General features: G+C 32.7%; 2 protein-coding genes across 5 annotated transcripts in view; one reads left to right on the top strand and one right to left on the bottom strand.

Annotated features, from left to right (window-relative positions):
- Positions 1-14,795, bottom strand: part of 5-HT7 (5-hydroxytryptamine receptor 7) — a gene marked incomplete at its 5' end in the record, with an annotated part of 376,882 nt that overhangs the window by 14,655 nt on the left and 347,432 nt on the right.
- On the top strand, positions 2,636-5,998 carry LOC106684018 (TBC1 domain family member 31). Its single transcript, XM_014425841.3, has 2 exons — positions 2,636-2,794; positions 3,691-5,998. Exons 1-2 carry the CDS (start codon positions 2,703-2,705, stop codon positions 5,768-5,770), a joined length of 2,172 nt encoding a protein of 723 aa, XP_014281327.1. The 5' UTR covers positions 2,636-2,702; the 3' UTR covers positions 5,771-5,998.

Raw genomic sequence — 14,795 nt, 5'->3', positions numbered from 1 at the left:
AAAATAAAAATAAACGAATAAATAAAAGAAATTAAAAATGTGAGAATTTAGAAAAACAAGAATAAAGGAAGTGACAAGAAAATGGGCTTCTGAAATGCAGAAAAATTGAAAAAACAAAGTATTATGTGGATTTTATTATGTTCAAAATGTTTCGATATGTAAGGGAGATGCAGTCTTTATCAACTTTATGATTGACGGAATTCTCTGTCAAATTTAGAAACGTTGGCTCAATAAAATAGTATATTCTACTATTTAAGTTTTTGTGACCGCACCCGGACCATATTCCTTTCATCTTTACACACGGTCAATCAATATCTTCCCCTAATAATATTAGTTTGTACTTTATTATGAAACAGGGCCCTCCCTGCTGTCTCTAGTCTGCATTTATGTGATTCTAGATTTTTCTTACCTGATCAGTGGATGTTTGGTTATATTTAGTAGTTAAGCGACTTAAGGCTTTGTTTGTTTTTCTTTCATGAGTATCCTTAATATGAATAATTTTCGGAGCTGACAACCCAGGCTTTTATTATGAAAATGAAGATTGAATGTGTTTATAAATACGTTATGGAGCGTTATCTGGCAGGCGTTTTAATGGAGTAAAATACTGCGATGGACACTGTTAATTTTAATTATTCCATTGATTTTCACAAGCAATAAGCATTCCAATTAGGTTCACTTTAAGTTCAGAGCAGTCTCTCAACTCTTACAGGCCTCAGAATACCACTCTTTTGTAGGAGGTCGACCGCAGACCACTCGGTAAAAGGAGAAGAGAAGGGGGTGCTGAAGAAGTGGGAGTTAGTGCCCTCTTGGGGACCACCAACTCTGGGTATCCTCGGGGATCCAGCCCGAGCCTTCCTAAATCCTCCTATCTTCCTTGGTCATCTGTCTGCGCCACCTTCAGCGCTCTGGTCTACTCCAGTTCGTTTTGGAAGGTTCATTCAATCGGGTTTAATGGAAAGGTCATATAGCTGTGTCATATATGACAGTATAAGCAAAAGTCAGATATGTAACAAAGTAGTGATACTTAACAAAAGTATAATCTAAAAAAAATAAATAAATAGTAATATAGAATATTATCATTCTAGCAGGAATATGGTTACTGGAATGCAAAAGTGGTGTATGTCAAATCTAGAGTTTTAAGATAAGCAAAATTTCTAGAGTTATATGGTTAATTGTTATTATATTTAGGGAAATTCGGAGGCATTTGTTTTGTGATAAGATATTAGTGATTTCATCAACGTTTCGGGGTTCTTCCTAAATGACTAATTTAAATTAGTATTCTAATAGTATAGTATACTAATTTAAATTAAAACAAATAATTTAATATCTAAACGTTAAAATTTATAGATTTAAGCAATAAAGGCTAATTTGAGAAAAAGCTTACAGATATAAGCTGGCTTCTGCCTTCACTAAATAAAGGCTGATTCATTTATTTATTCCATAGATTTTGTTTGTGTCCGTGTATGCGTAGATAATAAATAAAAAATTCCATCTCTCCCGAGCCAGCTAGAGCGTCTACCTTTCCAATATCCCACGGTCTAGCTTCATCAAACTTTCACAGGAATCCGAATCCGCAGCGGGGAAGTTCAGATATTTTCCAGATCACAAAAGTATTTGATCTCTCAATCTTGAAAAGTTTTATAATTTACAACCTTATCAAATGAATTACATAATTTTTTTCTATTTTTGATCTTTGAGGATCGAGTAGAACTTAAATTTCAGTCTAAAAATAAGATATAATTAACAATAAACGACAAAGGAGGGGAAACGTACTAATACACAAAACCTCAATTACTTAATTACTTCTTTAATCCAATTTTTTTTAATCGATGAATAATGTTGATTGTGTATGGTGGGTTTTATATTGAGGGACTCAGATATTTGATATCAATAAATTATTATGATCCGTGGACGCTGATTATGAACTAAGGTGATTAGCGCTCTGGGCGCTACTTATGAAGCGTGTCTTAGCCTTCGTTTTAATGTTAATTGGACCTATAATGTTTGAGCAACAAATTAATTATTGCAAAGTGTAGTGTAAAGGCTAAAATATTGTATATATTTCTTGAGATATAGTCATTAGTTTCCGATATCCAGCATTGAAATATTAAATATTAAGGTTAAATAATATTTAATTTACTAATATAACAAAGAAACACCATATGTTACTCATATCGTTGATTTTGACGAGATACACAGATTAAGGGAAGTTATTGAAAACATACATTAGTTAATTTAATACAGATTTCAATAAAACAATTTTTTTTATTAATATTGATTTCCAATTGCATTTCAAATATATTACTATCATTTTGTTGTTTTAATTTTTATTAATGAGTATTAAAATCTGCCTCCTTTAGGAATTTTACGTATACTTTGAACTTAATTTGAATACGTATAGTTAGAGAATTCCTCTCACATCTATTCTGAAAACTCCCAAATGAACATTAAACCCCCTCTCCTTCCTATCTCTCTCTTGAGATATACACAGTTTATTTATGATTATTATAAAGAAACAATAAAGGAAAAACTAATTGTAAAATGTTGTTACACTTTGTGCTCCTCAAATAAAATTCATATTGTTGAGAACAGATGATAAAAAAGAAAAATAATAAAACATTTCTTGTCAGCAGTTTTTTTCCCCTGAGGTTTCATAGCAACAATTTTTACTCTATGAAAAACCAAACACCGATTCCTTTCCTATGTCTAAATCGAATTCAACGTGTAATACTTTCGACATCTCAACAGAAGGAAACGAAAAATTACCGTTACCAAACTTATCAGAGGATAATTTGTAAGTATCCATGTTCTTATGTTCGAGTTCACGTTAATTTATAACTTTTCTGACAATTGAGAAAATTGGGATGAACGCCTCAACACTAAGTGCTGATCATTTTCTTATAAATGTCATTTACCGATTCTAAAATATCTTTAACCCATGACATTAGGACTAAATTTCTCACTAGCATTGTTTTAACAATTTAAATTATCTTTAGGGAATTCAATTATTACATTTTCTGCTTTATACCAAGAAACGCACTTGATGCTGTTCTTGTATCATAATTTCTTTCATCAAGCGCTTTTGTTTATATTTTAATAAATATGTCGAAAGATTTTTTTTTTACAAGTTTGTAAGTAGGCTTTGGATTTTGGATGGCTGCTTCCGAGCCATAGTTAAACTTATTGACTATTTTTCCGATTTCCATGTTCTATTTTGCAAATATCTTCTCTTCTTGAGTATCTTGAGCTTGAAGCCCATTTCATGACTGTTTAAGTTTACTAATTATTTGTTCAGTTCAAAAACTTTCCAATGAGTCCTCCAAGAGGACGAAACATTTCTGCGTTGGAAAAATATAAGTTTTCAATATCGTCCAATGAACCTAGGTATCAACCATATCGTTCATAGATAGATTATTATGATGGATTCTGACTTGAAACACCGCTTTAAATTAGCCCTATTAATAGTACTGTATTGGTTTTGGGCTCGCGGTAACTAGCCGATCAAATAATATTAAGGTGAATCCAGTTTTCTAAAATATATTCAACAATATTACTTGACATTCTGAAAGAGATTGGTCGCTAAAATTTCCCGTTAGAAGAGTTTCTGAAAACCAGATAACAATTTCAGTTTGAAGCGTTCCTCCCAACTCGCCTCGTATATTTATAAGTAATTCTTTTAATGGTTTTTAGAGTGGCTCTAGTAATCAATAAATGTGATCTCAGAAGCGGTAAAGGTTTTTCGAAATTCAAAAAAATATGTGTGAACCCAAGACAGGAACAGCTGTGTTCTTACAGCGCCGATGGAAACTGCTACATTTTAGACCTAGCTGAAAAAACATTTTGGACTTTGAGGAAGGAAAGAGACGTCAGTGTCATCGAATTCTATCCGTGCCACGACAAAATATCTTTAGGCCATTTCAGCGGTAAGATAAAAACATTTGAGCTTGCATCAGGAAAACTTTCTGGAACCTTTAAGGGGCACAAAGAAGAGGTGAAAGATATATCGTTTAGCAATGCCGGCACCCAATGTGTAAGCATAAGTCGCGATAGAGGATTCATCTGGGATCCTCTCACGTTCAAGAAACAATTCCTCATTGAACCTGTAGAGCGTTCTGTTATAAAGGAGGCCAAGTTCCTTCCCTGGCAGGACAGATTTCTGGTTTCGACAAGTGACAACTTGCTCTCAGTATGGGACTCTGTGAATGGCAGCTTGTCGGTGAAATTCCATGCTTTGGAGTTTTTCGGATATTACATAAACAGCTTTTCATTCAACAAAAATGGTTCCTCGATGGTGGCCTGTGGTAATTGCAACAAGTTGATCTGCATCAACACCTTCTCTTGGTCATTGGTAAAGATGTTCGTGCTGCCCCCAGAGTACACCAAACTGAACTACGTCGAATACATCACCCAACCTTACGATGGTGGTGAGAGTTCCATGGTCGCCATATTGACCTGTTACCATAAAGTCGTTTTGTTCCACTTGGCAACTGGTATCGTATCAGTTGTCGGCACGATTGATCGCGATTGTTGTATCACTCTCAGAATAAATACGTCAGGGAAATATTTGTTTTGCTTGATGGGAAAAGGAAACATTCAAGTTATCCATAACGAATTGTGGGACGGTCGTGATAAGAAAAAGAGGAGGGAAGATGCTCTGAAAGAGCTCAGTCATGAAGTACAGGATTCATATAGTTGGCATCTGTTAGTGGCGAAAAAGGACATCCACGGTGTCATATCCAGCTTTCGCCAGTTCCCGAATGACGTTAGGCCATTCTTGTGGAGGAGTTCTCTATCCTTGCCGATGAACGTTCTGGCCCACCGAACTCTGTGTGCAAAAGGGCTCCACAGTTCTTTTGCCAATATTAAGGATTACCCCTTCCTTCAGACCGAACTGCGCTATCCAGTTCTGCGGCTGGCTTCCAACCTGGCACATTGGTGCCCGATGTTCGGGAGCATCAAGTATCTTCCATTGATGATTCTCAGGTTTACTAAACTATTTAGACCTTCACCAATTGTTGCTTTCGAAGTCGTGGCCACTATCCTTGTAAACTATTGCCAAAACTGGTTCAACGAATTTCCTCTGGTTCCAAAAAATGTGACGAATTTCATTGAATGCATTTTGAAAAAAATTGATTTAGAACTGTGGAACTACTTTAATGAGTCCGGGATACAGCTTTCCAGCTACGTTTGGTCCGTCATGGAAACGTTATTTGCTGAGGTCTTGGTCGAAAAAGATTGGTTAATCCTGTGGGATAATGTGGTTACCAGTAGGACAGATTTTTTGACTTTGGCTGTGGTGTCTTTTTTCTTGATAAACAAAAATATATTTCTTTCTTGTAAAACGCTAAAGGAGTTCGAGTTTTTTATTCACAATCCTGTAAATGTGAGTATTATGCTTATGATTGAAAAAACGAGGCATTTGATGACTATTTGGAATTATAGAACTATTTTTGAGGATTTTAAACCGCTAATGAAAGGGGAAATTTACCAGTTTTTTTCAGAAGCGATGATACGAAACATAGACTTTTCTTCTTCATCGGAATCTCTTACTGACGCGGGAAATAGTAAGGGACCTTTCATCCCGTGTCCTAGTCGCAGCTCGGAGTCAGAATCTTACCATTCAGCAGAGGAATTTATTCTTTCAAATTTTAAAACAACTACTGACGGCGTTCCAAAGATCCAGCAATCTAATACCAGCGATTCTATAAAGGCTGTAATATCGGTATGTGAATGTACTGAATTCTCATCGAGACTGAGAAGGTATAAATAAATTTTATACAACGATTCCAGAAAGAAATTATAGTATACATTAAATATATTGAAATACGAATTATAAGATGACACAGACAAGGTAAAATTAACGAAATCAATTTTAATTCAACAGTTTTTTACACAGTTCAGTCATAATATTAGTATATGGATATTTAATTAAAATTATTAGTACATATTTCAAATACGTTTTATTTGAAAATTACATTATCACTGTATGGCATTTGAAGAGATAGTTCCATTGTTATTTTGATAAATAAAATATTCAAAACATGCTTGGATTTTATTTATTTTAAAGATTAATATGATCTTATAAATTAGTTATTATTATTGTTTTCCTTTAAAAAAATAACTCAAATGAAAATGTTTAGGCAGATTTAATGAATATATAGTAACAACAATTATTTAAAGATATCTTTATTGTATTAACGAATGTAATTTTTCTAACGTGAAGTGGCGATTTACGTCCACTGTTGTTTATATTGTTTACTAAGATTACTATAATAAGTTTTTTTTAGATAACTCTACGAGCATAAGTTGTATAATATAGATTTGGAAGTTTTTATTTTTATTTATTATTTTTTCTCTGAGAAACGGTCTGGAGTAAGGTCTTAGTCAGATAATTTATTAAACTATACATAAACTATATTGCTGTCCGATATGTCTGCGAGAATCGAACAAAAAAATGACAGAAATTTAAAAAAAATAATAAAATAAATTAAACAAAATTTCAATAGCAGCATAAAATTTAACTCTAAGTGCTTAGGCAACATATCGGAATTGGTTGTAGTTTTTTTTAATTCATGATTTTATAGAAGATAAAAACGATGTCTCCATAATTACTAAAAAAATTTATTTTCAATAATACTGAAATTGATTTGTTTAAGATTGTTATCTTATTTTTGTTATTAGGAGATCAAAATCAAAGCCGTTCTATCTATCAGTCTATGTATGACTGATTGAGGAAAGAGAAGGATGTATCATATATGATCTTATCGTTTTATGCCATTATGATCCCTAAAATAATGAGGCGAAACGTCGAAGAGCTTTATGGTTTTATAGTTGGAATTTTTAAATGACCATTATTTTTTAATTTTTTTTTCAATTTTTATTGCTGTTAGTATTTTTTTAAGCAATTCAGTATTGTTAGATTCAATTGAAATGGATAAACTATAGATATTTGAGCTCAGAGGACCCCATTGTAGAGGTTCGTGGGGTTAGGAGATGACATGACAACTGACAGACTGCTGTGACATTGACGAAAATTATCTCGATTGGCAGGGACTTCCGCTGTCCATCCATTGTCCTTTGACGAATCGTTCTGGATTCGGGGATTTTGGCTATTGTTTCTTTACCACTTCAAAACAATTCTCGAAAATAATAGATCGAGAGCTTTCAAGTTACTTTTTTTGCTGTTGATCCTGAAATGTTAACTTTGTATTTGTGAATAAGTGCCTTTAGATGTTTTCTTTTACTCGTCAAAGTTTTAAGAATTAATAACAACTGGAACTTTCAAAAACATAAACTGTCCAAGTTCATTCTGGATGAACTGGAAATTAAGTAAAAGAAAACGGAAGTAAGGGGCCTTGTCCCACAAGGATATATTTTATTTTTTAAGAAAAAAATATTTATGTCAATTTAATAACATTAATTATAATTCTTTATATGAGGTAACAGTATCCATTTATATTGCCTTAAATTAAGAATTGTATTAATTCACTAGAGAATTAACCCAAACTTGTGACTTTCATCAATGAGGATATTTATCATCACGGAATAGAGCAACCAAGGTTATTGAGTGTCGAAGGAATTTGTCTATAGTCTATTTTAGAGAGTTAAAAAAATAAGTAATTTTTTTTTCTTACAATTTTTAATGTTTAAAATTATTATTTATAAATATGTGTTAAAAAAAAGGACAAGGCTAATTGTAAACCGATTGTATTAAAAATGGTCTAAATTATGGGCGAAAATAGGCATTTTTAAATTTCCTCACTTTTATTTAACCAGAATGTTTGTTCCGTAACGCTGGGTTCGTAGATTTTTCTCAATATTCTCCTTTCCATTTTTTCCCAAGTTTTTTGCCCAGATCAAAGACCTGTTTCAGTCAAAATTACGCTATTTCATTAATATTAAACTTTTAATCGCACCTGTCTGCCAACCCAAAGGTTGCGAGTTCGAGTCCCCGGCCCTACCCGGGTTTTTTCAAACATAAATACAATACTCACTCACAGCCTACCCGGGCATTTGTGAGCCCCGTTAGCCAATGGGTGGCACTCTCAAAAATAGGCGTGGAAGTGACGAATCGACCCTATGAAAACCACGTCATGAAACGCACGATGTATTTTTAAGTAGATCTCGCGGTCTATCGCGCCAATAATAATAATTATAATGAATTTAACTCTATTACACCTTGCTATCATAACAATTACTATGTTTTGAGACTTTAATTTAAATAAAATTGATTTTATTTAAACAATAGAATAATATCTTAAACACATTCATTCGTATATACAAGATTTAAATTAGCTTGGAAATTCCCGAACCGAGTTTGTCATCCTGTAAAGGAAGGGAATACCCCACCTGTAAAGGGATATGCTAGACTCCGGAAGTTCCCGGCGCTTCACTATCAACTACATCATTGTTATAAACATTATTAGTTGTGATTTTTTTTTTTTTAATTTTCCTTGATTGGACTGCAGTTTACTGTCTCTTCCTTTAAAGTTTCGGTTTTCTTCTATAAATTTTAATTTCTTTAGAGTTACTCTAGCGGATGTTTCAAATAAACTCTTACATCAATCAGTTGCAAGCCTTCCTTCTACGCCACAACCCCTGATGAAGACCTGAAACTCAGGTCGAAACGTCGCCATTAAATAAATATGGTTTTGTTTATTTATGTTGTTCTTTGCTGACCGCACCCCCCGACAAACTTCTCCAAGCTTTAATTTCTTTACCATCTTGATTTTTTCTTACCTCATTTCAATTGTTGATGGGTGTTTTCTAGGGCGAATCTAGAAACCATCAACATTTCAGTTTTTTGAAAAAGAGGTTTTCAAGTATTTATTTCTAGTAATAAATGTTCATTTTTTTTTTTTTTGTTATTACTTTTATTCTCATGGGGAGGAGGATGAAGGGAATTCATAGTAAAATCAAGTCTTCCCACTTTAAACTACTTACTAGTAAATTTAAAACGGATATTACATCTATTTATTAAAAAAAGTTTTCTAAATTTTTCTTTAAAATGGGCATATAAAAGAATAGTTATCTCGGAACATTACCGAACGCCATTGAATGAATTCTCCATTAATTTTTCACCATTAAGAGAGGTAAGTGAAACTGAATTGAGTGGGACGTAACAAAGAGACGCCATTAGGAGTACAATACTGAGCCATTATGGATTATATGATTAAAGGAGGCCTTTGATGTGCCCAAAGCAGCCGTCACAATTAACTCCCTGATCTGACTCAACCAGTCAATTTGTTAATTGCGATCACTCCCTGTACCCCCCTCCCTTCCGCTCTGTTAGCTTTGTACCTTTTATTGAGTCAAATTAGCTCTGTTTGCTTGCCTCGAAAACATCATTTAACAATAAAAATACTAAAGTCATGAACAGATTTCAGATTCAATAATTTTATTGAAACTTTTAAGTCCAAACTTTAAAGTTTTTTCATCCTTACTTACATTAATATTTTCTATTTAAATTCCTGAGAATAACACAATCGATATCATAAAGCCAATGCATTTACAATATTACTGGTAATTAATTACAATACTAAGTGGACTAGGATCCATTTTTTCCTTGTCTATCTGGTCAGTACAGAAATAAAATACTTGTACTGACGTTGGATAAACGACTGACAGGGAATTACTACATATTATAATAACATAAAGTAAATGGTGTATACTGTCTGTTACACTTGAAGGTGCAGAAACAACATAAAAGTAAACGAGTATAATTTGCAAAAATTACAACCACTGCCATATAGTAAATTGTATCATCATGATTGTCGTGGCAATAATGTTACACTAAGTCTGGTGGAGGAGTAGGCATTACTACAGTACTCGTACATCTCGACAGTGAAGTTACGTACCTTACAACAGTTAGGTTATTTTTTAAAGTGACTAAAATTATACACGTCCTCACCAAAATTCAATTATGGTAATACAAACACGACAGAAACCTGTCACTATGTAGACAAACCTTACACCATTATAACTACAGAGTTTACATCGCTTTACATAAATTGATTGGAGATAGAGTTTCTTTATAACAGAACTCTATCTTATATCTTCGTCTATTAGTATTCATATTTAAGAAAAAAGATATATTTACTTTTTTTGCGGCCAACATATGTTTAATAATTGGTTTTAAGCAATAAATAAATGTTTCTGTTATAAGCATTGCGTATTAGCATGTTTTTATTTGCTACAGAGGTATAATGATACCAATATTGTGAAAATACGCCGGGTCAGTGACCCTTATCTCTCTCTCTCTAGTCAGTAGTTACTAGGAGGCTGGGCATCTCAGATATTCTCTTCAAGCCACGGCGGGCGGCTCTTCTCCTCCACGAGGACATTTATCCATTAGGGGGCCCATCACCCAGGGTGATATATAGACAATTTATTTATGTCGCCAAGACAAAAAATAATTTTTTTTTTGTTTTTTAATTTTTAAAAATAATTTTAAACGTTGTATTTTTAGAAGCTTTTAATCGATTCTGGTATCTAGGTCTGCTCTATAAACTTCGTCAATTCCTACCCCCAACATATTTCCTTATAATCAGCTCCTACCTCACTTATAGAACCTTTAAAGTAAATGATAACCTAATCTACTCATCTCTCCTTTCTCAGTCCGTTCCTCAAGGTAGTATCTTAGGTCACATTCTTTATACGGTTTATACAGCTGACATTCCAGCCCACCCTAACACAGTCCTAACAACATACGCTGATGACACATGTATACTTTCTGTAAACAACGACCCAACTAATGCATCACAAACACTACAGGCACACATAACATCTATTGAAGAATGGTGTAAAAACTGAAGAATTAAAATAAATCCTGACAAATCTCTTTAAATCACCTTTACTCTCCTTTGTAAACCTCTACCCTCCTGTCCTACAGTATCCTTTCTAAATACTCCACTAACTCCTGTTGAACAGATTCGATACTTAGGACTTCATCTTGACAAGAGACTTACTTGGAATCCACACACAAGACTGAAACGACAAGAAACTGCTCGTAGATTCCGATTGCTACAACACTTACTTGACAAACGCTCTAAGCTTCCCATTCACTACAAAAAATTCGTATACACTACAATAATCAGACCAATTTGGACATATGGAATTGAGCTCTGGGGCTCCACAAAACCATCAAATTCTTCCCCCATCCAATCGTTACAATCCAAAATCCTACGTAAAATCCTTGATGCTCCTTATTACATCACAAATAAACTCATTCATAAAGACCTTAACATCCCATTCGTTGCAAATTTAATCCAAAACAGATATGCGTCTTTCCTTTCCAAACTCCTTTACCATCCAAACCCATTAATTCTTAATCTTTTATCCTTAACAATCCCTGATAATCCTCCGAGGCGTCTGAAAAGAAGATGGCCACGGGACCTTATAATTTAAATTAATGTTTGAAGTACCACCAATGGGTGGTTCCTTCCCAAGATTTTCAAGTGTACATGAAACATACAACATATTTACCTAATGTATTATTTTGTACAGTTGTAAATTACATTAAATAAATAAAAAAAATTTTTTAGAAGTTTCTTTTCTTATTTTTTTTTTTTTTTAGTCTTCTAGTTTATATGTTTTACAGTTTCTTATGTTTTTTTTTATTACAAATACAACAATAACAAAATTCGGCAATTCGTTTATTTTATTTTCAATACTCTACACAGTTGGGCTAGTAAAGGTTCTTGTGAGCCACTACCCGTCGTAACAACTTTATTAAAAAAATGTGAACAGATTATTGTAATATTTTTGAAATACAATGTTTCTGGGGTGGTTGGAGTTCGAGTTTTTTTTCCCAGAAGTCTATTCTTCGTCTATTAGTGTTTATTCTCAGCCCTCAGAATCGGAACTTTCGTTTAATTGAGTCTAGGTTGGATTATATCTGATTCTGTCACGAACGCTAGTAACAGGGAAACTTCAGATTAGAGTATTAATGATGATGAATCTATTACTTTTTTAAAAAAATTATGTCGAACTACACTAAAATTAATCTTTTTTTCAGGGAAGTATATGTATAAAACAAATGTTATAAATAGGAAAAGAAAGCAATGTTTATTGAACATATGACTGAAACGAACCTTTATTTTGTTTTGTTGTCTATTTTTTTCATTTTACTTCTTTTGTGGATAAACAAATTATCTTTTATGGATTGAACTTGGTTATTTATCTCTTTTAATAGCCACACTAGGGCAGGATGGGGGTAAATGTAATGGTATCGAAGATACTGCCACGATATTTAGCACATATATTCACCTAGACAGTGAAGTTACGCATCATATGAGCAATTATGGTGTTTGGGTGGTTACTGGAATGATTTTTTTTTTTAAACTGACTGTTCTTTCATACTTCCCCACCGTCATACTTTCATGGCAGTGCCGTCACTACGGAAATCTGTAACTATCTAGAAAAACCTTAAACCATTATAACTTTATGTAGTTTATATCGCACCTCTTTTAACTTCTACAAATAGAGCTATCTTATATCTATTAAAAAATATATATATAATTAGTGTAATGAGAAAATAAATAAGAAATTCTTATGTGAAAGTGTTTCTGATCCAATTATGATAAAAAATAGGTAAAACATGAAAAATGCTGCTGCTGGTATGCGACTAAAAGATACAGAAAGGAAATTAACAATTACAAATAAACGTGGGGGACGAGGTAATGCATTTGGTTTAGGACGACCCCTGAAATTACCGTTGCCTGTTACCATTACTAAACAGGTTCAAAATCATAAAATAATTAAACATAATAATAGTTATAAAATATAAAATAAAAGACTCATCAATTAATAAGACGAGTGTTGAGAAATTAAATTTCTTTTAAACTTACATATAAAATCTCGTATTTTTTTCCGTAACACAACAGATGGGTCTGTCAGACCCACTTACAATAATTTTTCTACTTATTATTTCATTCCATACATTCAATATATCGCATTTATTACTGTACATAATTATTAATTGGTATGGATATCGTTTAAAAAGTCTAAAAAAAAATATTTAGAACGCCAAATAAATATTGTTCTCTTAAAATAATAAACAGACCCATGTCACACTCAGGGTTATATGTATTTAAATCTACTAATATGAAATTCAAATGTTCTAACCTCCTTCATTTTTTTTTTTCAAAAAGCATATTTCTACATTTATAATTTTAGTTTCCCAGTATATTGTATTTAATGGGACTATTAGAGAAATAAAATATACGATTGAATGCAATATACTCTTTCCTTTAATTACAATCAGAAATATACACGTGTAACAAAAAAAAAAATTTTTTTTTAATATGCAAATGGAAGAGAAAAGAGAAAAAAATGATTTTCAATTTAGATTGAGCTTCGATGAAACAAATAAATCCGATGAAAATAAAACGGTCTGGAGTTGCAACCTCTCTCAAGAGGAAAATATTAATAATAAAATTTATCGTTCGCTTTTCCAGATGTATTATTGAGGAACGCGTTTGTTTTCAGCAAAGCTCAATACTGAATTGTGTTTTAGAGAAACTTTATGATATTTTAACAATATGAACACCATTCTATACACCCATGAATTACTAAGCACTGCCTAATTTAGTTAACGTCTGAGGTGAATTGGCTTATCAGCTGATTTTGCATGTAGATTAAAATATTAAAATGAAATTAAATAAAACGAAATGAAAACAAACGTAAGGGATAAAAGTCTCCTAAGAATAATTACATGATTTAGACTTATGATTATTTTTTAGGAATGATATTTACACAATTCTGACATTTAATTAATATTGCTTACATTGGCACAGTATTTGATTTGGTAGAAGGTGAAGGTTTTAGGGAAGGAACGGAGAAGCGTAGGTGAATAGAGATGGGTAGAGAATTTTAAAGGTTGCATTGATGAGGAAGAATTGACTAAAGGAGGTGGTTCTATAAGAGGGTATATATAAATCATTAGGTCGGGATGAGGTATGTAAGGTATGGAGAAGTCGGCGTATGTTGAGGGAATCAAGGATGTAGACAGGTTTTTTGGTTTTGGAAATTTAGAAAACACTAAGTAGATAGGAACACCTAGGAAACATGAAGATGAACCCTATGAAGCAATTCATGAACTTCTTCTGCATCTCTATCCTAGCAGATAGCACTCCGTAGACAAAAAACCGTTATCGAAGTGGGGAAAATGAGAGAGGATTATTTGAGCTGACGAGTTTTCCAAGGAATGGAATCGTGGAATCTAAGGAGTTGTTTAAGTATGATTGTAGATGAATCTGAGAAATACAGGAGAGATGCTATGATATGACTGAGATGGGAGAGATGAAGTTCATTATTGGATATTGTTGAATTTTATAATTGTTCTGAATATACTTTGCATTACCATAAATACCTAACTGAATATTTGACACGACTAAATAAAAATTCAAACTAATCTATATCAAAATCAGAAATGAACTTAATTATTTAATAAATATACATGCAAGCAGAATTTAATTATATTCTAGGAAGATAGTCCGGGTGGCGGTCAATAATATAATAACATATGTCATATCTTCCATCAGACAGCCCTGAGGAAGCCTAGCAAACTGGGGCGAAACGTTGTTTAACAATATACGGTTTTCTTTGATAACTATTTTGATTCCTTTATTGACCGTCACCCAGACTATCTTCCTAAAATCTATTTCATACGTTGAACTAATAATTTAATTATAATTCAGACTTTTTCAGATACACAACATTTTTATTAGACCGAAAATATGATAATGAACCGATATGAAAGTTCTTATGAGGAATTTGAAAATAATTTGTAAATT

This window comes from Halyomorpha halys, unplaced genomic scaffold (genome assembly GCF_000696795.3).
Source record: "Halyomorpha halys isolate HHAL.00 unplaced genomic scaffold, Hhal_1.1 Scaffold536.1, whole genome shotgun sequence".
Lineage (NCBI taxonomy): Eukaryota > Metazoa > Arthropoda > Insecta > Hemiptera > Pentatomidae > Halyomorpha > Halyomorpha halys.
The sequence above is the reverse complement of the archived record's forward strand: the minus strand, read 5'-3'. Positions and strand labels throughout refer to the sequence as shown.